The sequence below is a fragment of the Porites lutea genome, chromosome 12, assembly GCF_958299795.1.
Source record: "Porites lutea chromosome 12, jaPorLute2.1, whole genome shotgun sequence".
In the NCBI taxonomy this organism is placed as follows: Eukaryota; Metazoa; Cnidaria; class Anthozoa; order Scleractinia; family Poritidae; genus Porites; species Porites lutea.
This window is the reverse complement of record NC_133212.1, coordinates 20545398-20570233: the sequence shown is the minus strand read 5'-3', so window position 1 is coordinate 20570233 and position 24836 is coordinate 20545398. Positions and strand designations below refer to the sequence as shown.

At 37.9% G+C, this 24836-nt stretch overlaps 2 protein-coding genes across 2 annotated transcripts; both read right to left on the bottom strand.

Moving 5' to 3' along the window:
• Positions 1–10631: 10631 nt before the first annotated feature.
• On the bottom strand, positions 10632–11588 carry LOC140921782 (cannabinoid receptor 1-like). The gene has a single exon (XM_073371782.1). It carries the CDS (start codon positions 11586–11588, stop codon positions 10632–10634), a length of 957 nt encoding a protein of 318 aa, XP_073227883.1.
• Positions 11589–23656: 12068 nt separating this feature from the next.
• LOC140921781 (cannabinoid receptor 1-like) lies at positions 23657–24616 on the bottom strand. Its single transcript, XM_073371781.1, has one exon. It carries the CDS (start codon positions 24614–24616, stop codon positions 23657–23659), a length of 960 nt encoding a protein of 319 aa, XP_073227882.1.
• Between the last annotated feature and the right edge of the window lie 220 nt (positions 24617–24836).

The window sequence follows — 24836 nt, the reverse complement described above, 5'->3', positions numbered from 1 at the left end:
GAATGAGACCATGTCAACGAACGTCTTTCTGCTGACTAAAATTTTAGTTAGAGGAGGACTGACTCGTGACTAGTCAATAAACACCAATTACGCCGGCCACTAGGGACGAATTATCCGTCCAGACAGATAATTCGTCTCTAGTATAAATTCGTTGCTAAGACGAATTATGAAGAAAAATTCGTCTGAGGTTGAGTCGTCTGTTAGCACGTCTTGAACACGTGCTAACAGACGGATAATTCGTCTTAGACGGATTATCCGTCTCTAAATTCATATCTAGACGAAACGTAGACGGTTTTTGACGAAGTTTCCATATTGGAGAAACTGGTTTCTATATTTTCGCAATGTTTCCTGGGATAAATAAATAAATAAATATCTAGACAAATTGTTCGTCAAAATTCGTCTTCGGATTTATACTTAGACGAATTATCCGTCTGCCGGATAATCCGTAACTCGTCTGTAGTATAAATTTGGCCATTATAACGCTTTGAACCATTCCGTAGACACTTTATAGGGTCAATGTTTTGATTCAGTGAAACTGGAGCTACACGTTTGGCAAGTGGTGGGAATCGTTGGTTACAACTTTTAAACAATAGAGGGCGTGGTCAATCACGTGACCTGTTATTTTGGATTTCTTTTTTTGTTTACTTGACTTGACATGACTTTTTTTTGTTTACTTGACTTGACATGACTTACTGACCCAGGCCTTAATCTGCTTGAGCGTTAGCTTGGACAGAGAATGTGTATGTTGTAGTTGATTTTTTATCTCAGGTGATTTTTATTTTTCTTTTGTTTCAACTTCATTTGCATACATTACCATACCCCAAAACAAAAGAAAAACAAAAATTACCTGAGATGAAAAATTAACTACAACATGTACATATGTACAAATCTGTGATGTACATTCGTAGTATGTAGTCCATGAAAATCAAATGAGGTCCTTGGAAAGTCCTTAAAAATAATTGCAATTTGCTGTATGAACCCTGGATAAGACACGGAAGCAAAAAAATACAGTGGTTCGGTAACGACCTCTGTTAGTCAACTAACTGTAACTTATCTCAACTACTTTCCCTCTTGTGCTAAACACTGGCAACTTATATAATAATATGTAAAACGTAGGTACGTTTAGGCTTGCTGACCATGAGAGTTACAAATGCTTTTCCGAGTGACTTATACGAATTTGCTGTTGATAACCAAAGTGGAATAAACAAACCCATAGGAAAACCAATGAAAGCGTGACAGCTAAACCCACGAGGCTCTACCTTAAACCAAAACAGGAACTCTGATGTAGGTAACAATCAAGATCAGCGACGGTTCCAAAACGTGCCCACTTCAAGGACTGACAATCAAATTTAATAAATGACATTCATGTTGAAAAACTTCTTTAAAAGGTAATCGAATTTGAAAACCTGTCGACACAAATACGGATTAACCTTGATCTATAAACTGATCATAACAAGACTCTACTCACGAGTGAAACGTCAAGCACAAACACGAAATAAACTTAAAATAACCTTCAAAATACTTCACAATAATTATATTCCGCTCTTTACAAATACAATTTTAACACTCAAGCTCGCTAGCTTTCTTCGTTTGTCTACACATCATTTTTCGCACCATACCTGGAATCCGGAATCCACGGCTGTGGAATCCAGAATCCAAGACCGTCTTGGAAACCTTTACATGGGGCACAATTTTTCACAATGAAGCTTAATGCAACTCCACTACCTAGTCAGCTTCCTCTGTTTGTCTACACATCATCTTTCGTATTATCTTTACAACCGACGTGCGGATTTCATGATTACACCAACAATACAAAAATGGATTTACGGACGAGTTCAAGAACACAACATTGATTACCAAGTTCGACCAATTTCTGTCAAAAGCTATAACTGAGTTGTTACTTAGCAATGAATAAAATAGATATGGTAGATAACAAAATATCATGCAAATGAAGTATATAAAAGTTTTTAAAGCGCGTTTCTTTGATATTATAAGGTTATTACCATCTGTAATACTAAAACTGTTCATCACAGCTTGTTGTTGAGCGTGAATCTGGATCTGATGATGACGAACAATGATATAAATTTTGATGTAAGAAGCGCACGAAATGACAAAAGAAACTGCAATAAAAACTCGTGAAATTAGGAAAAAAAAGCCTCCTATCCAAACCCTAAGGCATGAAAAAAGTATGGAAACAAACCAGAGACTTGCTGAAGTATTCATTGCTCGTTTTGTGGTCATCAAATTCGGATACGTCACATGATAGTGGAGGGCTAAATATCGATCCACGCTTATGGCTGTCACTGTTAATAGGGAAACACCACAAAGTGAAACAGATATAAAGTTTTCGACTTTATAAAGAGGCCCACCAGCTGAATATTGAAGTTCATTGGCAATGTAAACAGGTTGAACAACAAGCCCAACAAGAAAATCTGTAATAGCAAGACTGCATAGGAAGATTGTAGATGGTACTGAACGAAGCGAAGGAGTTCTAAATATAGTGGCCAATACCAAAGCATTACCAGTGATGGATGTTAGCATCAGTGGAGCATTGAGGATACAATTTATGACAACAATAGTTTCAAAGTTAGAACTGTTGTCCATATTTCCAATGTTGTCTGGTTTTGATTCGTTCTTATTGATAAAAGAGTAGTTCAGCATCTTCGATTATTTCTCAGCTTTTGTTGATGCGCGTCCGGCGTTTCCTTTCAAAAACAAGCGGTGACTCAGATTTTATTTATAACTCGTTCTGAATGCGCAACTGGCATCTGTTTCAACTCTTTAAAAATCCTTAATACTTAGTGGATCATATTTTGATGCACGTCCGGCGTTTCCTTCACAAAAAGACGCTGTGGCTGACAGCTTTTATTTGTGACTCGTTCTAAATGCGTAACTGATACTTGTTTCATCTCAGCTTTTTAAAAACCTTTATAGATGGATTCATCCGAACTCTGTATGATGTTGTTCATAAGTAAAATTAAGATAATCTGTAATTAGTCTCAAAACGTTTTCATTGCCGGGCAGTTATTTTATTACCGACAATGTCAAAATAGCATTTAGAAATTAGAAGCAGTACATAAAACATTATTTTATCGCATAGGTAACAACGCCAGAAACGGCTTCCTATATCTTATTTAGCGCTTAAACTCAGATATATAAACAAAACACATACACAAAGTAGAGTTGAAAAGTCTTTATTTCAATTTAGTTTATGTCTTCTTATTTAGCTCTAAAACTGGGATATATGTAAAGAAAACACATGTACACAAAGTGGAGCTGAAAATTCTCTATTTCAATTTTGTCTGACGTTTTCTCCGTTCTATATCGAGGACGTGAAAAACTATTAAAGTCTTGTAATTTCACGCACCGTTAGTCAGTTAAATATGCGAGTTCGCAAGCCCAAAGTTGAATGCAAATTACAGTTGAGCCCTGCTATTTCGAAGTCCCAAGGGAAATAGAAAAAAAGTTCGAAATAGCGGGGTTTCTAAATAACCGGGGAAGCGTAAAATTCGTAACAATGAATCATTTTTAAATGAAATACAGTAGTTGATTCCCACGTTTTTACGCTGATTTGTAAAAGAATGCGAAATGCTTAGAGCTGAATCATCAAGCAGATCTCAAGGGACGTTTGTAATCACCAAAGGAAATTCAGAACATTACTTTACAATGTCGAATGATCAGAATAAAGACAGCAGAGTTCATACATGAGTATTTCAGCCGGAAGAACAGTTCACTAACAGTGCGTTTTGTTTTGAAATTGAGTAACAGAGCTGGAATTTCTTAGTGGGACACTGCACGTGAATCAAGCATTGTTAAGTCATTAATATCATAGGTGACGAATTACTCCTTAATTTTGGCGCGAAATTTCAGCGTTAATTTGTAATTTCACATGTGAAATTACAAAATTGCAATGGCAACCTTCCGTACGTCTCAGTGTCAAGATGACGACGAAGTTTTAAAATGTCATGAATGAAGATGTCAGGGCACAAAAAGACGCTTTAGAAAACCTGAACACACGAAAGAGCACATCAAGAAGGATTCTAAAAGGACTAAAAGGTATTTTGTCGAAAAACTCTGAACCTAAGCCAAATTTAAGCTCTAAACGTTCGAGAGAGTGCTGGAGCTCTCAATCGATACGATCCAGGATAAACATGTCAAAAGTCCAACATTGCTAACGTAATTCGTCACCTATGATATTAATAGGTAATCAAACTCGTTTCGAGAAAGCACGTCATCCATGTTGCCTTGTATTTCTTGCATAGCTGGAAGGAGCGGGACAAGCGAAAGAGTTTGCGGCTTCAGATATTTTAGAAGCTTTTAAGGAATATTTTCTTGGAACCTGGCTGTTTGGTTAAAGCGTCTTCGCTGGGCAGGACGTTTGTTCGAAACCGACAATTATCTTGGGTAGTAGTTTTCAGATCAATCAGAAGATAACCAAAAGGTCTTTTTACAGCCTCTTCGTACTGATTAAAAAGAAATCCGTCTGCCCGGGATACATTTGCTTCGCCAGAGTCAATATTTGCAATTTGTCTCGTGGATTCTTGAATAACACCAGATAATGGCTGTTCAGGCTTATGCTGCGGCTATCTTTCCTCTGATGAAATAGATTCTGCACGATATAAATCACGCTCAGATTGCGATGATGAGAACCACGGGTAAAAAGGTTCACAATTCGCTTGTCTTTACTGGCGCCAATCATCTGATCATCAAACACGATCAAATCCCGTTTGTTCACATCAAAATAGGAATCTTGCTCCAAAGCCGTAGGAATTCCCTTGACGAATTCTATATGTGGCATGACGACTAACATTTGTGTATACCAACCAGGCTGCCATTGTGAATAACACCGAACGATCCTCTCCGGGGGAGGGTAAATGGTCTCTGAAGCGTGTTGCAATAGAGATCGAACCGAGGCCGTTTTTCCGGACCTGGTCATTCCGGCAATCATGGAGGTGAAAGGATGCTCGAAGCGAAACCGCTGACATTTCTGTGAAAACATTGGAACTGTTTGAAATGGGATGAGACCAGCATTGCGGTGTTTAGACATCACGTGCCTTTGCATACTATCTCTTCTACTAAAGGATTTTTCGCAGACAGAACAGAGCCAACTCATGTCAACTCCTCAGGAGCAAAATGTAGACTGAGAAAGAGGTAGAATGTTGCGCATTTATATAGATAGATAGATAGATAGATAGATAGATAGATAGATAGATAGATAGATAGATAGATAGATAGATAGATAGATAGATAGATAGATAGATAGATAGATAGATAGATAGATAGATAGATAGATAGATAGATAGATAGATAGATAGATAGCTTTATTAAAAATCCATTGCAGCCCAAGGGCTGGATTACGGACTGTACAATACGTTGAATACTAAGACTAACTATTATAAATAAATATCAGTAAATAAATAAAACAAAGGAACAAAATACAACGTCATGAAATTTAAGAAAATAGCCGCGAATTTACAATAAAACCATTAGAAAATAGCCGCGTTATGCATGATAAAACTATTCATTAGTCTATTTGTTCTACAAAGAGGCACGTTAAAAACGCGCTTACTCCTTAAGGCTACAGTACTAAGATTACGTGGCGGCAAAAGGCCATGTAATTTGTGGAGGCTGTTGTCCTTAATCTCATTGAATAGGCGCTCTGTCAGCCATTGGCGCCGTTGGTGGAGGGTGGCAATATTGCACTCTTTTAGAGCCTCTTGATAGCCTAAATCAGGGAAAATAATTCTAAGTGCACGGCGCTGAATTTTCTCTAGCTCTTCAGAGAGATACTAGGTCTTCAGGCCATAAAATTCTATTGTTTTCCTCCCCCAGGACTACCACCACCACATTTGAATTGTTTTCCCTCCACCACCACATTTCTATTGTTTTTCTTTCCACCACCACCACCACCACCACATTTCAATTGTTTTCCCCGCACCACCACCACATTTCTACTGTCAGGAAACAGAAAGTAGTAGCCCTGAAACGTCCACCACCTTTCACTCTAAACGTCCCTGTGAACATTGCAAGAACTGTTCTGTTCTGTGTACTGGACATTGATCATGAAATGTCCTAAATGCTTTTGGCACGATTACTACAAGAGTTGTTCTATATGCGATCACCAGATTCCCGAGGGGAGAAATTTACATGAAAGAGGGCTTTCGTGAGTGTCACGATTGTGGAGCAGTTACACACAAAAACGCGAAGACGTTGGAAAGCAAGTTCTATTCCCCTTCTACAGAGGAGAACGAAGAAGAGGATCAATTAATTTCCATTCCTTACAAATCGCTTTGTATTTGACTATTTTTGTCATTGTTTTTAAATAAAGTTTTTAAAACGGTATCTCTCCTGTGGTTTTATTGCTAGCAATTATTAGTCGCGTGCTTTAATCGATCCTTGTTAGGTTATTTAAAAATGTTTATATAATAATACGTCAAGGTGCTCCCTTGGGTTTTTCCTGGAGAACTAATTTGTATTCAACTTTGGGCTTGCGAACTCGCATAATTACTTGACTAACGGTGCGTGAAATTACAAGACTTACTAGTGTCCTCGAGATAGAACGGAGAAAACGTCAGACAAAATTGAAATAGAGAGTTTTCAGCTCCACTTTGTGTATATGTGTTTTATTTATATATATCTGAGTTTTAGAGCTAAATAAGAAGACATAAACTAAATTGAAATAAAGACTCTTCAACTCCACGTTATGTATGTGTTTTGTTTATATATCTGAGTTTAAGCTCTAAATAAGATATAGGAAGCCGTTTCTCGCGTTGCTAGGTGATCGCTTCTCTTATTCCTATTTCTCTTTTAATAGAAGGTCTGAAAACCGAGCTCAAGTTACTTACCGGGCAAGTCTAGGCAAGCCTATTGTACAAGGAAGACTCTTATTAGTAAATTTATGCCGAATTAGTATGCAGGAAGGCACTTAATTAGTATGGAGGAAGGCATTTTTTTCCTAGGTTATAACAACGGGTGACGTCATAGACTATCCCTAAACTATCCTTACCTATCCACCAACGAGACTTAATTTCCAACATAGTAGACTGCTGTGTTTTCAGTCTGAATTTATTCAGTTTTAATTTATTCGAATTCAGCCCGAGATGAAAGAAGCTCTTTCACAAGAAGTCCAATCAGTTTAATATCACTGTTCCATTTGTTTCAGTTAATGTATCGCTACTGTTGCTTGATCCACTCAGTAGAAAGAAAAAAAGGTGTCTATTAGTTTCAGACGCTTATCGATTTTGTAATAAGCAACTCTCTATCAGCCAATTTTTGCCCGGTTAGCATTAGGTAACATCGGCTGAAGCCAGACTGTTTCTTTCAGTAAAATTACTTGAATAACAACTTGAGTCAAACTTTACTGTGTAATATAAAGTAAGATAGAAAAACACCATTGAAATGCTTTTAACCCGAGTCGTTTGCTTTATATTCTACATCTACGTCCACTACACCATCGAGGACTAACTACCAAATACAGTAACTTTTAAAATATACATGTAGTCATGCCGTATCCCATATAATATTTGAAAGCTAACCGTTTTCAGTTCAGTGGCTTCCCGGGGTGGGGGGGAGGGACTCCGCATATGAAAGGGTTGGGGATGCTCGTCGTCTCGCTTAGGGGTGTAAATTTCGGATTTTGGTCTCACTTAGGGTGTTCTGGGCAAAACGCCATCAAATCTAGCCGTGAAAGTCTTAACCTGAGATCAGACTCTATTTTCGTTTCGCTTTGTAAATAACATTCCGGCGGGCATTACGAAACGAAAAGAGAGCCTGATACAAACCTTCTACGCAACGTCTGCCGCCCACTTTTTTGATTGATTGACATTTGCCGAATCAGCCAACCAAAATTACTTCCGTTGCTTGTTTTTCTGGTATGCAAATTTCCACGCGTGGGAAAAATGCAGACTGGCTAACTTAAAAAGTAGCTTTTATCTGTTAATTTTATCAGCCAAAAATAAAACAGTCAGCACAATCACATTTAACTTCTTGCGAGATTAAGGGAGATCTCGAAGGTTATTTCTGTTGGCGTAGAAGGTAAAAAGTTTTCGAAAAGACGGCGACACGATGTTCTACTAGTTTTATTATTTTGGCTATGCGCGCTCGAATTTAAAATACTGAAATTTCTATTTTTCCGTTGCCTTAATATTTTCCTCGGCAATTTCCCCCGATTTTCAGTACATAAATCTTTAAAAACAAAAGCAAACAGCCAACGAGCGAGGACACCAGTTTTCCTGGTTTATTTTTCACAAAAAGCGAAGGCAACCAACCAGTCTGTTAACACTGAAAATTCCTTGAACAGCGATGCGATATCTTTTTTGTGCAAATTTACTTCCGGTAGCCGTCGTAGCTTGTCCCGTCCTCGTATCTTAAGGTCTCTATTGATGATGCGTGAACTGGTAATCCAAAATAATCCAATAAAGGCACTTTCAAAAACGTCCCATTCATGAAGCACTGGCCTGCAAACGAAAAAACGAAACAAAAACCAGCTCTGGTTAGGACCGTCTTCGAGCCAGCGCCGAAAGCCTTGTTCTGGGACCAAATCTGTGTAGCAGGTTTTGAGTGCGTAAAACTGATGATTGGCCTGTTAAAAAAGTTATTACCGATTTGCCAATCAGAGTGAAGGAAAATTCGAAATGCGCTTCCGGTATTTGGTTGAGTCCGTTAGGTACCCACAACAAGGATCTCGGCGCCGCTTCGCAGACGTTACTAGCCTAGGAAAGATTACGCCAGTGCGATGCAGACTACTTGAATTACCCCTGGGGTAAAAATGACAGCAGCGACAACTTCCTGTTTTACATTAATCGGATGTTTAATTTTTATAATTCCTACTTCTCGTTTTTAAAAATTTTTGTTAAAAGAGCAAATTCAGTACCCACATCTTAACGCTGCGAAAGTCAGTTACTACTCAGTTTAAACCATTTATTTCTCTTTCGAAAGATCTGAAACAGTCGGCACGATTACTATCGCATCTGACTGGTGTATTTCAATTACGGCTCCCACGCGCGAGTCTGCGAGAAAAAAAGCGAAAACAAATGTTGAAGCCATGCACGGTAAACCAGTAAAATATTTGCACGTCAAGGGAATTTTGCAGTGTACCAAAATGCAAGAATTAATTTACTATGGGACTTACTAATTTGATAGAAAGAAGAAGAGGAGCGTTGAATGGTGAAACAAGAAGGTTTTAGTAAGCTTAGAACTAGTTTCTCAGAAATTTTTGCCTTACAAGGGTCTGCATGACAAGCAGAATGATAAGGCACATCTTTCACGCAGTTCTATAACGCTACGCCCTAAAACAGCAGCACTAACCCCGGCAGTTACGCAGGCTAAGCGCACGAGTGCTTTCTTGCTTTAACCTTTCGACTTGTTTCTAACTGAATTGCAGGTGAAATTGGCTTGATCGTTTCACAGAAACGTTTCTGATCCGATGTAGACCTAAATAGAACTCACTAATAATACTAAACATTACTGGAAAACTCATACTTTTACGTCTTACTAACAGAAGGAAACTAGACGACAAAATCAGCCACTGCAAGCGCTACAAATTTACCAACGAGCACGACTTATTGGGTGTTAATAACTTTCTTTCGTACAGGGAGTATTTGAATACGAATTCAAGTTATAATCATTTAGATCAGACATGTGTTCGATTCATCAGGTCTACCAAGACAAAGATTTCAGGGTCTTTCTCCCTCCCTCTAATGGTAAATAGATAAATTTTATTGTTAAAATTCGGACTCTCTACCATTACCCCGCACTATGATGATGCTAAGACGGTCTATGTTCTTGTGGAAAAGGATCAATAATATTATGTAACTACAAGGAAGGCTGAAATTATGATTTGTCACTGAGACACAATTCAACAATTAAAGTTTAGAATTCTCCGCTCCATTACCTTAGCGAACTTAAAAATTTCGAGGGAGATGTATAGAAAAGGAGACAGTAATGATATATTGTTTTCACTTTTAGCAGTTGAAAAAGGAACATAACAAAAATGATATGCTAAAATACGCTCCGGAATGCTCAAAATAGTCTTGGAGAATTAAAAAGTGTCACTAGTTTGAGCGGAAGTTGTTGGAACACTGAAAATCTTTACCAATTTATGGTTATTCAACATTTGCCTTTGATCTCATGCTTAGCTAATATGGCAGGTGACAGACGTTTATTGGTTCAGATGTTTTTTCATAATAGCACTAAATAAATATACACACAGACCGGGTAATTTTTCTGGTAATAATTTGTGCCTTTCTCTATTTTTTTTTTAAAAATAAGTAGTAAAGCGCGCAGTTGTTTGAGTTATGATGAATAGTAATTAGGGGTTTTTAAAATAAATATTTTTATATATTTATAAAATGGATCTTCACCTGGCGCTGAGCTGGAGACTAAAAATTCTTAACTTCGACCCGTTTCATCCCAACCCCATAACTAAAGATTAATTACACGTCAAAAAAGGGTTGTGAGAATAATGTCGAGGAGTGCTTTCCATACTCACACTGACCCTTTTGCATGTATATTTCTGTTTACTTAATATTTTGTTCTTATAATTTAACTGAGGGAGCCCATTCCTTATAATTACAAGGCAAAGTTTAAGGAAGTTTGCATACCGCGGTGAAGGTCTCTATACAAATACAAGTTTAAACTTCAAGCTCGCTGGCTTCTTCCGTTTGTTTACACATCATTTTTCGGACTACCTTTACAGTTGACGTTCGGATTTCACGATTACACCAACAGTACAAAAATGGATTTACGGACGAGTTCAGGAACACAACAGTCTCTGCAAAGAACCAATTTTTCTCATAGCCTATAACTGAGGTGGCATGTAGCAATGAAAAAGATAGATAAGGTAAGTAACAACATATCATGCAGATGAAATATATAAAAGTCTTTAAAGCACGTTTCTTTGATATTATCATGTTATTACTATCTGGAATATTTACACTAATATTAAAACAGTTTACAGCTTGTTGATGAGCGTGAATCTGGATATGATGGTGACGAACAATGAAATAAATTTTGATGTAAGAAGCGGACGAAAGGACAAAACAAATTGTAATACACACGCCTTCAAAAATAGAAATAACTTCTGATCCCCAAGCTACTCTAAGGCATGCTAAAAGTACGGGTGGAAACCAGAGACTTGCTGAGGCATATATTGCACGTTTTGTTGTCATTAAATTCGGATACGTCATGTGATAGTGAAGAGCTAAAAGTCGATCTACGCTTATGGCTGTTATTGTTGCTAGTGAAACACCACAAAGTGAAACAGATATCAAGGCTTCGACTTTGGAAAGAGGCCCATCAGTTGAATGGTATAGTTCACTAGCAATGTAAAAAGGTTGCCCCACAAGCCCAACAAGAAAATCTGTACTAGCGAGACTGCATAGGAAGATAATAGACGGTACTGAACAAAGCGAAGGAGTTCTCAATATGGCGGCCAACACCAAAGCATTACCAGTGATGGATGTGAGCATCAGTGGAACATTGAGGATACAATTTATGACAACAATAGTTTCAAAGTTAGAAATGTTGTCCATTTTTCCCGTGTTGTCGGAGTTTGATTCGTTATTATTGAAAGAGGAGTAGTTTGGCATCTTCGATTTCTTTTTATAGCTTTTGTTGTTGCTCGTCGCGTTTCCTTCACAAAAAGACGCGGTGACTTTGCAGCTTTTAATTCTTTATTTGAATGTTCTTATTGGGTAATTGGTGCTTACAGTCTTTGACTCTTTGAAAACCCTTTATTGATGGATTCATCCAAACTCTGTTTTCAATAAGTAAAATTTACTGAGCTGTAATTAGTCTCCCAACGTTTTAATTGCCTCACAGTTATTAGTATACCGACCATGTCAAAATAGTATGCAGAAACTTACACAGTGCATCAAGAAACATCGATCTCTTAGCTGGCAACATCAAAAAGACTATCCACGAAAGGAAGGGGGCTCAAAATGAAAGCTTGAAACTTACGGCTTTTTTTTGTATTATTCAAGATTAATATTGAAATATTAAATTCACACGACCTCATCTATTAAAATAAAAACTGTTATGTTTTAAGAAAGCTTTTTTTAAGAGTATTAAGTACACTTGGGAAATGCTAAAAAACTTTTCATTCTGAATTCACTGATTCCCAGTTTTAATTTATTTGAATTCAGGCTGATATGAGAGATGAAACCAGCTCTATCACAAGAAGTTCAATTTGTTAAATTTAGCATTTCCATTTGTTTTAACTTAGCTACTTTGCTTGATCGCGTGACATTTTCACAACCTGTAGTTGCTATTATTTCAAAATTACTGGAAACGTGATGGAGCGATAAATTCATGCTGGGTCATATTTCCGTATGCTTCGGGGTTGAAGTAAAAGACGAGTTTCCTGCTTGACGACCTTCCTGTCTAAAATTTTCACAGCAAGATTGAAACATCAATGCTAAAAAGAAAGAAGAAACAATTTCCTTAAGAAGCAGAATGGTAAAATATATATCTTTTTAATTCATTTCATTGTTTTACGCGTTGCTCCAGTTCTCAACACCATTCACCATTTGTGCCTAAAATCCATTCCATTCCTCTACTTTTCACGGGATCATTTGCGGTCGACGATGGTGATCACTTGGGGTCGAGGATCATTTACGGTCCATTTAGGGGATCATTTCCGGTCGGGGATCATTTGCGGTACTGTACATTTTCGAGTTCCGAAAACTCTCACTTTCAAAACGAGGCTAAGAGCAAAACCATACTTGTGAAAATGAGTTGCTCAAATTATTATGTAGACGCTGTTTCAAGTATTCTTAACCTCAACCCCTCCTTCCCAGCCCCAAACTAAAGATGAAAACTTTAAGAACATAAAGAGCAAACCGTTTTCCATTTGTAGGTCTAAACAGTGGCTAGAAATAGTCTTCTTCTAAAAACGTTCGGAATGAGACGATGTCAATGAACGTTTTTCTGCTGACTAAAATTTTAGCTAGAGGTGGACTGACACTAGTCAATGAACACCAATTACGCCTGCCACTACGGACGAATTATCCGTCCTGACGGATAATTCGTCTCTAGTATAAATTCGGTGCTAAGACGAATTAAAAATTCGTCAAAATTTTGATTCAAATCAAAATTCTTCTGAGGCTGATTCGTCTGTTAACACGTCTTCAAGATGTGCTAACAGACGGATAATTCGTCTTAGACGGATTTTCCGTATCCAAATTCATATCTAGACGAAACGTGGACGGTTTTTTGACGAAGTTTCCACATGGGAGAAACTGGCTTCTATATTTTCGCAATGTTTCCTGGGATAAAGAAATAAATATCTAGACTTCGGATTTATACTTAGACGAATTATCCGTCTGACGGATAACTCGTCTGTAGTATAAATTCGGCTAAGTAACGCTTTGAACCATTGAAGTACCGTGCTGATTTCGTAAACACTTTGTAGGGTCTATGTTTTGATACAGTGAAAGTGGAGCTACACGTTTGGCAAGTGGTGGGAATCGTTAATTACAATTTTTAAACAATAGAGGGCGTGGTCGATCATGTGTCCTATTATTTTGGATTTCTTTTCCAATTTTTTTTTGTTCACTTAATTCTATCTATAATTCCTCGTGAATGTCTTTAACGACGGTTTTGGAAAGTGTGCATAAGAACGATAAATGACTTAGACCCAGGCCTTAATCTACTTGAGCGTTAGCTTAGACATTCAGGGAATGTGTCCACATGTACAAATCTGTGATGTACATTCCTGGTAGGTAGTCCATGAAAATCAAATGAGGTTCTAGGAAAGTCCTTAAAAATGATTGCAATTTGCTGTATGAACCCTGGATAAGACACGGAAGCCAAAAAAAATACAAACGTTATGCAGACGGGTATAATGAGGTCATTTCTAAGGCAAAAAAAAAGAATGTAAAAAAAAAACAGACTTGCTGAAATATAAATGGATTCATGGACTCCTGGTTATCGCAAAGTAAGGCATACTTAAAGTATTTCAAATTTTCAACAGATAGGGAACTGCAGACTGCGAACACGTGGGGAAAATATTAGCAATGTATACAGATTGAAGGTCTCGCTGCGAAATTTGGTTTCGACAAATCATAAGTGTGGTATAACAGCACAAAAACCTTAGGCAATGGTTCAGGGAAGTTTGCATAGCGTGGTAAAGATATGTATTATATTCCGCTCTTTATAAATACAATTTTAGTACTCAAGCTCGCTAGCTTCCTTCGTTTGTCTACAGATCATCATTTTTCGCACCATACCTGGAATCCGGAATCCACGGCTTTGGAATTCAGAATCCAAGACTGTCTTGGAAACTTTTACATGGGGCAAATTTTTTTGCAATGAACTTTAATGCAACGCCACTACCTAGTCAGCTTCCTCTGTTTGTCTACACATCATCTTTCGTATTATCTTTACAACTGACGTGCGGATTTCATGATTACACCAACAATACAAAAATGGATTTACCGACGAGTTCAAGAACACAACAGTATATACAAAGGACCAATTCCTGTCAAGGGCTATAACAGAGGTGTTACTTAGCAGTGAATAAAATAGATATGGTAGATAACAAAATATCATGCAAATGAAGTATATAAAAGTTTTTAAAGCACGTTTCTTTGATATTATCAGGTTATTACTATCTGTAATATTAAAACTAATATTAAAACTGTTCACAGCTTGTTGTTGAGCGTGAATCTGGATCTGATGATGACGAACAATGATATAAATTTTGATGTAAGAAGCCCACGAAATGACAAAAAAAACTGCAATAAAAACTCCCATAATAAGGATAAAAGGGCTTCCTATCCAAACCCTAAGGCATGATAAAAGTATGGAAACAAACCAGAGACTTGCTGAAGCATTCATTGCACGTTTTGTGGTAATCAAATTCGGATACGTCACATGATAGTGGAGGGCTAAATATCGATCCACGCTTATGGCTGTCACTGTTAATAGGGAAACACCACAAAGTGAAACAGATATAAAGTTTTCGACTTTATAAAGAGGCCCACCAGCTGAATATTGAAGTTCATTGGCAATGTAGACAGGTTGAACAACAAGCCCAACAAGAAAATCTGTAATAGCAAGACTGCATAGAAAGATTGTAGATGGTACTGAACGAAGCGAAGAAGTTCTCAATATAGCGGCCAATACCAAAGCATTACCAGTGATGGATGTTAGCATCAGTGGAGCATTCAGAATACAATTTATGACAGCAATAGTTTCAAAGTTAGAACTGTTGTCCATATTTCCAATGTTGTCCGGTTTTGATTCGTTCTTATAGATAAAAGAGTAGTTCAGCATCTTCGATTATTTCTCAGCTTTTGTTGATGCGCGTCCAACGTTTCCTTTCAAAAACAAGCGGTGACTCAGATTTTATTTATAACTCGCTCTAAATGCGCAACTGGCACCGGTTTCAACTCTTTAAAAATCCTTAATACTTAGTGGATCATATTTTGATGCACGTCCGGCGTTTCCTTCACAAAAAGACGCTGTGACTGACAGCTTTTATTTGTGACTCGTTCTAAATGCGTAACTGATACTTGTTTCATGTCAACTCTTTAAAAGCCTTTATAGATGGATTCATCCGAACTCTGTATGATGTTGTTCATAAGTAAAATTAAGATAATCTGTAATTAGTCTCAAAACGTTTTCATTGCCGCGCAGTTATTACCGACAATGTCAAAATAGCATTTAGAAATTAGAAGCAGTACATAAAACATTATTTTATCGCATAGGTAACAACGCGAGAAACGGCTTCCTATATCTTATTTAGAGCTTAAACTCAGATATATAAACAAAACACATACACAAAGTAGAGTTGAAAAGTCTTTATTTCAATTTAGTTTATTCTTCTTATTTAGCTCTAAAACTCGGATATATATAAACAAAACACATATATACAAAGTGGAGCTGGAAACTCTCCATTTCAATTTTGTCTGACGTTTTCTCCGTTCTATCTCGAGGACATAAAAAAATATTAAAGTCTTGTAATTTCACGCACCGTTAGTCAAGTAATTATGCGAGTTCGCGAGCCCAAAGTTGAATGCAAATTACAGTTGAACCCTGCTATTTCGAAGTCCCAAGGGAAATGGAAAAAAGTTCGAAATAGCGGGGTTTCTAAATAACCGGGGAGGCGTAAAATTCGTAACAATGAATCATTTTTTAATAAAATACAGTAGTTGATTCCCACGTTATTACGCTGATTTGTAAAAGAATGCGAAATGCTTAGAGATGAATCATCAAGCAGATCTCAAAGGACGTTTGTAATCACCAAAGGAAATTCAGAACATTACTTCACAATGTCGAATGATCAGAATAGAGACAGCAGAGGTCATACATGAGTATTTCAGCCGGAAGAACAGTTCACTTACAGTGCGTTATGTTTTGAAATTGAATAAAAGAGCTGGAATTTCTTAGTGGGACACTGCACGTGAATCAAGCATTGTTAAGTCATTAATATCATAGGTGACGAATTACTCCTTAATTTTGGAATGAAATTTCAGCGTTAATTTATAATTTCACATGTGAAATTACAAAATTGCAATGGCAACCTTCCGTACGTCTCTGTGTCAAGATGGCGACGAAGTTTTAAAATGTCATGAATGAAGATGTCACGGCACAAAAAGACGCTTTAGAAAACCTGAACACACGAAAGAGCACATCAAGAAGGATTCTAACAGGTATTTTGTCGAAAAACTCTGAACCTAAGCCAAATTTAAGCTCTAAACGTTCGAGAGAGTGCAGGAGCTCGCGATCGATACGATCCAGGATCCCGGGGGGGGGGGGCACTTGGGTATTTTTTGGGTGGGTATGTGCCGCCCGGGACTCCAAATTGGCACTCCGTTCTAGTGTGCAACAAGAGTACAAAGGTTTGCTTGTTAACGCATTGAACCGTATTTTTAAAAGCAATCTGTCCTTGAATACTTTCAAATGGCTGCTTACAAAAGTGGATCTTTCGTGCGTTTGAAATATTATACCCCGTTCTAGAAATCGCTTCTGAAATGGATACCCCGTTCTAAATCAGGAGCTTCAAAATCACGACCCCTTTGGGCGGGTTTTAAAAACTTTATTAAGAACAATAACAAAAAGAGTCAAATACACAGCGATTTGTAAGGAATGGAAATTAAATAATCTTCATCTTCTTCGCCCATGGAGTACTTGTAAGGTTTGAATTTCTTATGCCGACGTTTCCTCAGCTGTTTGGCATGAGCTTTATAATCATCCAAATGACTTACAAATTGAATCCGACGCCTTTTGCGCTTCGGGCCTTGTTGTGATGGGGTTTCTACTGTGGGAGGAGGGGTCAGGAAAGCAGGATTTAAGGGTGGTGGAGGGGTGAGGCTTTCTTTGTCAGGTTTTTGAGAGATAGCCGCTTGTGTCAATTCAGGTGTTACATTAAAGGGGTAGAGGGGAGTGGAGAATGCTGTCGTTACTGTCGAAGAATCTTGTGTCCTTGATGTTAAGTCTGGAACAGAGCTGATTATTTCTTCCGGTCGTGTTCTTGTATTTAATTGTTCTTTAAAAGCCAGGTATCTGTTTTGGAACTGAAAGTATCGTTTAGCTTTTTCATCGTCCCAAAGATCGTTTCGAGAAAGCACGTCATCCATGTTGCCTTGTATTTCTTGCATAGCTGGAAGGAGCGGGACAGGCGAAAGAGTTTGCGGCTTCAGATATTTTAGAAGCTTTTAAGGAATATTTTCTTAGAACCCGGCTGTTTGGTTAAGCGTCTTCGCTGGGCAGGACGTTTGTTCGAAACTGACAATTATCTTGGGTAGTAGTTTTCAGATCAATCAGAAGATAACCAAAAGGTCTTTTTACAGCCTCTTCGTACTGATTTAAAAAGAAATCCGTCTGCCCGGGATACATTTGCTTCGCCAGAGTCAATATTTGCAATTTGTCTCGTGGATTCTTGAATAACACCAGTTAATGGCTGTTCAGGCTTATGCTGCAACTACCTTTCCCCTGATCAAATAGACTCTGCACGATATAAATCACGCTCAGATTGCGATGATGAGAGCCACGAGTAAAAAGGTTCACAATTCACTTGTCTTTACAGGCGTCAATCATCTGATCATCAAACACGATCAAATCCCGTTTGTTAACATCAAAATAGGAATCTTGCTCCAAAGCCGTAGGAATTCCCTTGACGAATTCTATGTGTGGCATGGCGACTAACATTTGTGTATACGCAGGCTGTCATTGTGAATAACACCGAACGATCCTCTCCGGGGGAGGGTAAATGGTCTCTGAAGCTTGTTGCAACAGAGATCGAACCAAGGCCGTTTTTCCGGACCCGGTCATTCCGGCAATCATAGAGGTGAAAGGATGCTCGAAGCGAAACCCCTGACATTTCTGTGAAAACATTGGAACTGTTTGAAATGGGGTGAGACCAGCATTGCAGTGTTTAGACATCACGTGCCTATCTCTTCTACTAAAGGATTTTTCGCAGACAGAACAGAGCCAACTCTTGTCAACTCCTCAGGAGCAAAATGTAGACTGAGAGAGGTAGAATGTTGCGCATTTTTATAGGTCTTCAGGCCATAAAATTCTATTGTTTTCCTCCCCCAGGACCACCACCACCGGTCACCACATTTGAATTGTTTTCCCCCCACCACCACATTTCTATTGTTTTTCTTTCCACCACCACCACCACCACCACATTTCAATTGTTTTCCTCGCACCACCACCACATTTCTACCGTCAGGAAACAGGAAGTAGTAGCCCTGAAACGTCCACCACCTTTCACTCTAAACGTCCCTGTGAACATTGCGAGAACTCTAGTGTGTACTGGACATTGATCATGAAATGTCCTAAATGCTTTTGGCACGATTACTACAAGAGTTGTCCTATATGCGATCACCAGATCCGAGGGGAGAAATTTACATGAAAGAGGGCTTTCGTGGGTGTCACGATTGTGGAGCAGTTACACACAAAAACGCGAAGACGTTGGAAAGCAATTTCTATTCCCCTTCTTTAGAGGAGAACGAAGAAGAGGATCAATTAATTTCCATTCCTTACAAATCGCTTTGTATTTGACTCTTTTTGTCATTGTTTTTAATAAAGTTTTTAAAACGGTATCTCTCTTGTGGTTTTATTGCTAGCAATTATTAGTCGCGTGTTTTAATTGATCCTTGTTAGGATATTTAATAATGTTTATATAATAATACGTTAAGGTGCTCCCTCGGGTGTTTCCTGTAGAACTAATTTGTATTCAACTTTGGGCTTGCGAACTCGCATAATTAACTGACTAACGGTGCGTGAAATTACAAGACTTACTAGTGTCCTCGAGATAGAACGGAGAAAACGTCAGACAAAATTGAAATAGAGAGTTTTCAGCTCCACTTTGTGTATATGTGTTTTATTTATATATATCTGAGTTTTAGTGCTAAATAAGAAGACATAAACTAAATTGAAATAAAGACTCTTCAACTCCACGTTGTGTATGTGTTTTGTTTATATATCTGAGTTTAAGCTCTAAATAAGATATAGGAAGCCGTTTCTCGCGTTGCTAGGTGATCGCTTCTCTTATTCCTATTTCTCTTTTAATAGAAGGTCTGAAAACCGAGCTCAAGTTACTTACCGGGCAAGTCTAGGCAAGCCTATTGTACAAGGAAGACTCTTATTAGTAAATTTATGCCGAATTAGTATGCAGGAAGGCACTTAATTAGTATGGAGGAAGGGAATTTTCCCTAGGTTATAACAATAGGTGACGTCATAGACTATCCCTAAACTATCCATACCTATCCCTAAACTATCCTTACCTATCCACCAACGAGACTTAATTTCCAACATAGTAGACTGCTGTGTTTTCAGTCTGAATTTATTCAGTTTTAATTTATTCGAATTCAGCCCGAGATGAAAGAAGCTCTTTCACAAGAAGTCCAATCAGTTTAATATAACTGTTCCATTTGTTTCAGTTAATGTATCGCTACTGTTCCTTGATCCACTCAGTAGAAAGAAAAAAAGGTGTCTATTAGTTTCAGACGCTTATCGATTTTGTAATAAGCAACTCTCTATCAGCCAATTTTTGCCCGGTTAGCATTACGTAACATCGGCTGAAACCAGACTGTTTCTTTCAGTAAAATTACTTGAATAACAACTTGAGTCAAACTTTACTGTGTAATATAAAGTAAGATAGAAAAACACCATTGAAATGCTTTTAACCCGAGTCGTTTGCTTTATATTCTACATCTACGTCCACTACACCATCGAGGACTAACTTCCAAATACAGTAACTTTTAAAATATACATGTAGTCATGCCGTATCCCATATAATATTTAAAAGCTAACCGTTTTCAGTTCAGTGGCTTCCCGGGGGCGGGGGGGGGAGGGACTCCGCATATGAAAGGGTTGGGGATGCTCGTCGTCTCGCTAAGGGGTGTAAATTTCGGATTTTGGTCTCACTTAGGGTGTTCTGGGCAAAACGCCATCAAATCTAGCCGTGAAAGTCTTAACCTGAGATCAGACTCTATTTTCGTTTCGCTTTGTATTAAAATAACATTCCGGCAGGCATTACGGAACGAAAAGAGAGCCTGATACAAACCTTCTACGCAACTTCTGCCGCCCACTTTTTTGATTGATTGACATTTGCCGAATCAGCCAACCAAAATTACTTCCGTTGCTTGTTTTTCTGGTATGCAAATTTCCACGCGTGGGAAAAATGCAGACTGGCTAACTTAAAAATTAGCTTTTGTCTGTTAATTTTATCAGCTAAAAATAAAACAGTCAGCACAATCACATTTAACTTCTTGCGAGATTAAGGGAGATCTCGAAGGTTATTTCTGCTGGCGTAGAAGGTAAAAAGTTTCCGAAAAGACGGCGACACGATGTTCTACTAGTTTTATTATTTTGGCTAGGCGCGCTCGAATTTAAAATACTGAAATTTCTATTTTTCCGTTGCCTTAATATTTTCCTCGGCAATTTCCCCCGATTTTCAGTACATAAATCTTTAAAAACAAAAGCAAACAGCCAACGAGCGAGGACACCAGTTTTCCTGGTTTATTTTTCACAAAAAGCGAAGGCAAACAACCAGTCTGTTAACACTGAAAATTCCTTGAACAGCGATGCGATATCTTTTTTGTGCAAATTTACTTCCGGTAGCCGTCGTAGCTTGTCCCGTCCTCGTATCTTAAGGTCCCTATTGATGATGCGTGAACTGGTAATCCCAAATAATCCAATAAAGGCATTTTGAAAAACGTCCCATTCATGAAGCACTGGCCTGCAAACGAAAAAACGAAACTAAAACCAGCTCTGGTTAGGACCGTCTTCGAGCCAGCGCCGAAAGCCTTGTTCTGGGACCAAATCTGTGTAGCAGGTTTTGAGTGCGTAAAACTGATGATTGGCCTGTTAAAAAAGTTATTACCGATTTGCCAATCAGAGTGAAGGAAAATTCGAAATGCGCTTCCGGTATTTTGTTGAGTCCGTAAGGTACCCACAACAAGGATCTCGGCGCCGCTTCGCAGACGTTACTAGCCAGGGAAAGATTACGCCAGTGCGATGCAGACTACTTGAATTACCCCTGGGGTAAAAATGACAGCAGCGACAACTTCCTGTTTTACATTAATTGGATGTTTAATTTTTATAATTCCTACTTCTCGTTTTTAAAAATTTTTGTTAAAAGAGCAAATTCAGAACCCACATCTTAACGCTGCGAAAGTCAGTTACTACTCAGTTTAAACCATTTATTTCTCTTTCGAAAGATCTGAAACAGTCGGCACGATTACTATCACATCTGATTGGTGTATTTCAATTACGGCTCCCACGCGCGAGTCTGCGAGAAATAAAGCGAAAACAAATGTTGAAGCCATGCACGGTAAACCAGTAAAATGTTTGCACGTCAAGGGAATTTTGCAGTGTACCAAAATGTAAGAATTAATTTACTATGGCACTTATTAATTTGATAGAAAGAAGAAGAGGAGCGTTGAATGGTGAAACAAGAAGGTTTTAGTAAGCTTAGAACTAGTTTCTCAGTAATTTTTGCCTTACAAGGGTCTGCATGACAAGCAGAATGATAAGGCGCATCTTTCACGCAGTTCTATAACCCTACGCCCTAAAACAGCAGCACTAACCCCGACAGTTACGCAGGCTAGGCGCACGAGTGCTTTAACCTTTCGACTTGTTTCTAACTGAATTGCAGGTGAAATTGGCTCGATCGTTTCAACAGAAACGTTTCTTATCCGATTTAGACCTAAATAGAACTCGCTAATAATACTAAACATTACTGGAAAACTCATACTTTTTACGGATACGTCTTACTAACAGAAAGAGACTAGACGACAAAATCAGCGACTGAAAGCGCTACAAATTTACCAACGAGCACGACTTATTGGGTGTTAATAACTTTTCTTTCGTCTAGGGAGTATTTGAATACGAATTTAAGTTATAATTATTTAGAACAGACATGTGTCCGATTCATCAGGTCTACCAAGAGAAAGATTTCAGGGTCCTTCTCCCTCCTTCTAATGGTAAATAGATAAACTTTGTTGTTAAAATTCGGACTCTCTACCATTACCCCGCACTATGATGATGCTAAGACGGTCTATGTTCTTGTGGAAAAGGATCAATAATATTGTGTAACTACAAGGAAGGCTGAAATTATGATTTGTCAGACACAATTCAACAATTAAAGTTTAGAATTCTCCGCTCCATTACCTTAGCGAACTGAAAAATTTTGAGGGAGATGTTTGGAAAAGGAGACAGTAATGATTGTTTTCAATTTCAGCAGTTGAAAAAGGAACATAACAAAAATGATATGCTAAAATACGCTCCGGAAAGCTCAAAATAGTGTTAGAGAATTAAAAAGTGTCACTAGTTTGAGCGGAAGTTGTTGGGAGACTAAAAATCTTTACCAATTTATGGTTATTCAACATTTGCCTTTGATCTCATGCTTAGCTAATATGGCAGGCGATAGACGTTTATTGGTTCAGTTGTTTTTTCATAATAGCACTAAATAAATATACACACAGACCGGATAATTTTTCTGGTAATAATTTGTGCCTTTCTCTATTTTTTTAAAAAATAAGTAGTAAAGCGCGCAGTTGTTTGAGTTATGATGAATAGTAATTAGGGGTTTTTAAAATAAATATTTTTATATATTTATAAAATGAATCTTCACCTGGCGCTAAGCTGGAGACTAAGCATTCTTAACTTCGACCCGTTTCATCCCACCCCCCATAACTAAAGATTAATTACACGTCAAAAAAGGGTTGAAAGAATAATGTCGAGGAGTGCTTTCCATACTCACACTGACCCTTTATTTAAAAATTGAGGAATTCTGAATCCTGAGTGTATCTACAAACTTCAAGTAGGAAAATTTATGTATCAATACAAATACGGCTAACTTCCTGATAGCTTCAATGATATGTTTTTAGTGACACGCCAGGTGCATTCGTATGGCACAAGAAGTTAGGAGCTTTTTTTATTTACCACAATACAGGACTAATATATAAATAAGTTCCTCTCAGTTTTTTCTCAGTTTTGTAGCCTAACCATGATTAATACGATAATCTAGGATATATTTTAAGATTTACTCTAGCTCTGCCATTAATTTTTGCGTGTATATTTCTGTTAATATTTTGTTCTTATAATTTAACTGAGCGAGCCCATTACTTATAAGGCAAAGTTTAGGCAAAGTTTAAGGAAGTTTGCATAGCGCGGTGAAGGTCTCTTTACAAATACAAGTTTAACCTTCAAGCTCGCTAGAAGCTACTTCCGTTTGTTTACACATCATTTTTCGGACTACCTTTACAGCTGACGTTCGGATTTCACGATTACACCAACAATACAAAAATGGATTTACGGACGAGTTCAGGAACACAACAGTCTCTGCAAAGAACCAATTTTTCTCATAGCCTATAACTGAGGTGGCATGTAGCAATGAAAAAGATAGATAAGGTAAGTAACAAAATATCATGCAGATGAAATATATAAAAGTCTTTAAAGCACGTTTCTTTGATATTATCATGTTATTACTATCTGGAATATTTACACTAATATTAAAACTGTTTACAGCTTGTTGATGAGCGTGAATCTGGATCTGATGGTGACGAACAATGAAATAAATTTTGATGCAAGAAGTGGACGAAAGGACAAAACAAATTGTAATACACACTCCTTCAAAAATAAAAATAACTTCCGTTCCCCAAGCTACTCTAAGGCATGCTAAAAGTACGGATGGAAACCAGAGACTTGCTGAGGCATACATTGCACGTTTTGTTGTCATTAAATTCGGATACGTCATGTGATAGTGAAGGGCTAGAAGTCGATCTACGCTTATGGCTGTCATTGTTGCTAGTGAAACACCACAAAGTGAAACAGATATCAATACTTCGACTTTGGAAAGAGGCCCATCAGTTGAATGGTATAGTTCACTGGCAATGTAAAAAGGTTGACCCACAAGTCCAAGAAGAAGATCTGTACTAGCGAGACTGCATAGGAGGATAATAGACGGTACTGAACGAAGCGAAGGAGTTCTCAATATGGCGGCCAACACCAAAGTATTACCAGTGATGGATGTGAGCATCAGTGGAACATTGAGGATACAATTTATGACAACAATAGTTTCAAAGTTAGAAATGTTGTCCATTTTTCCCATGTTGTCGGAGTTTGATTCGTTCTTACTGAAAAAGGAGTAGTTTGACATCTTCGATTTCTTTTTATAGCTTTTTTTGTTGCTCGTCGCGTTTCCTTAACAAAAAGACGCGGTGACTTTGCAGCTTTTAACTCGTTATTTGAATGTTCTTATTGGGTAATTGGCGCTTGCAGTCTTTGACTCTTTGAAAACCCTTTATTGATGGATTCATCCAAACTCTGTTTTCAATAAGTAAAATTTACTGAGCTGTAATTAGTCTCCCAACGTTTTA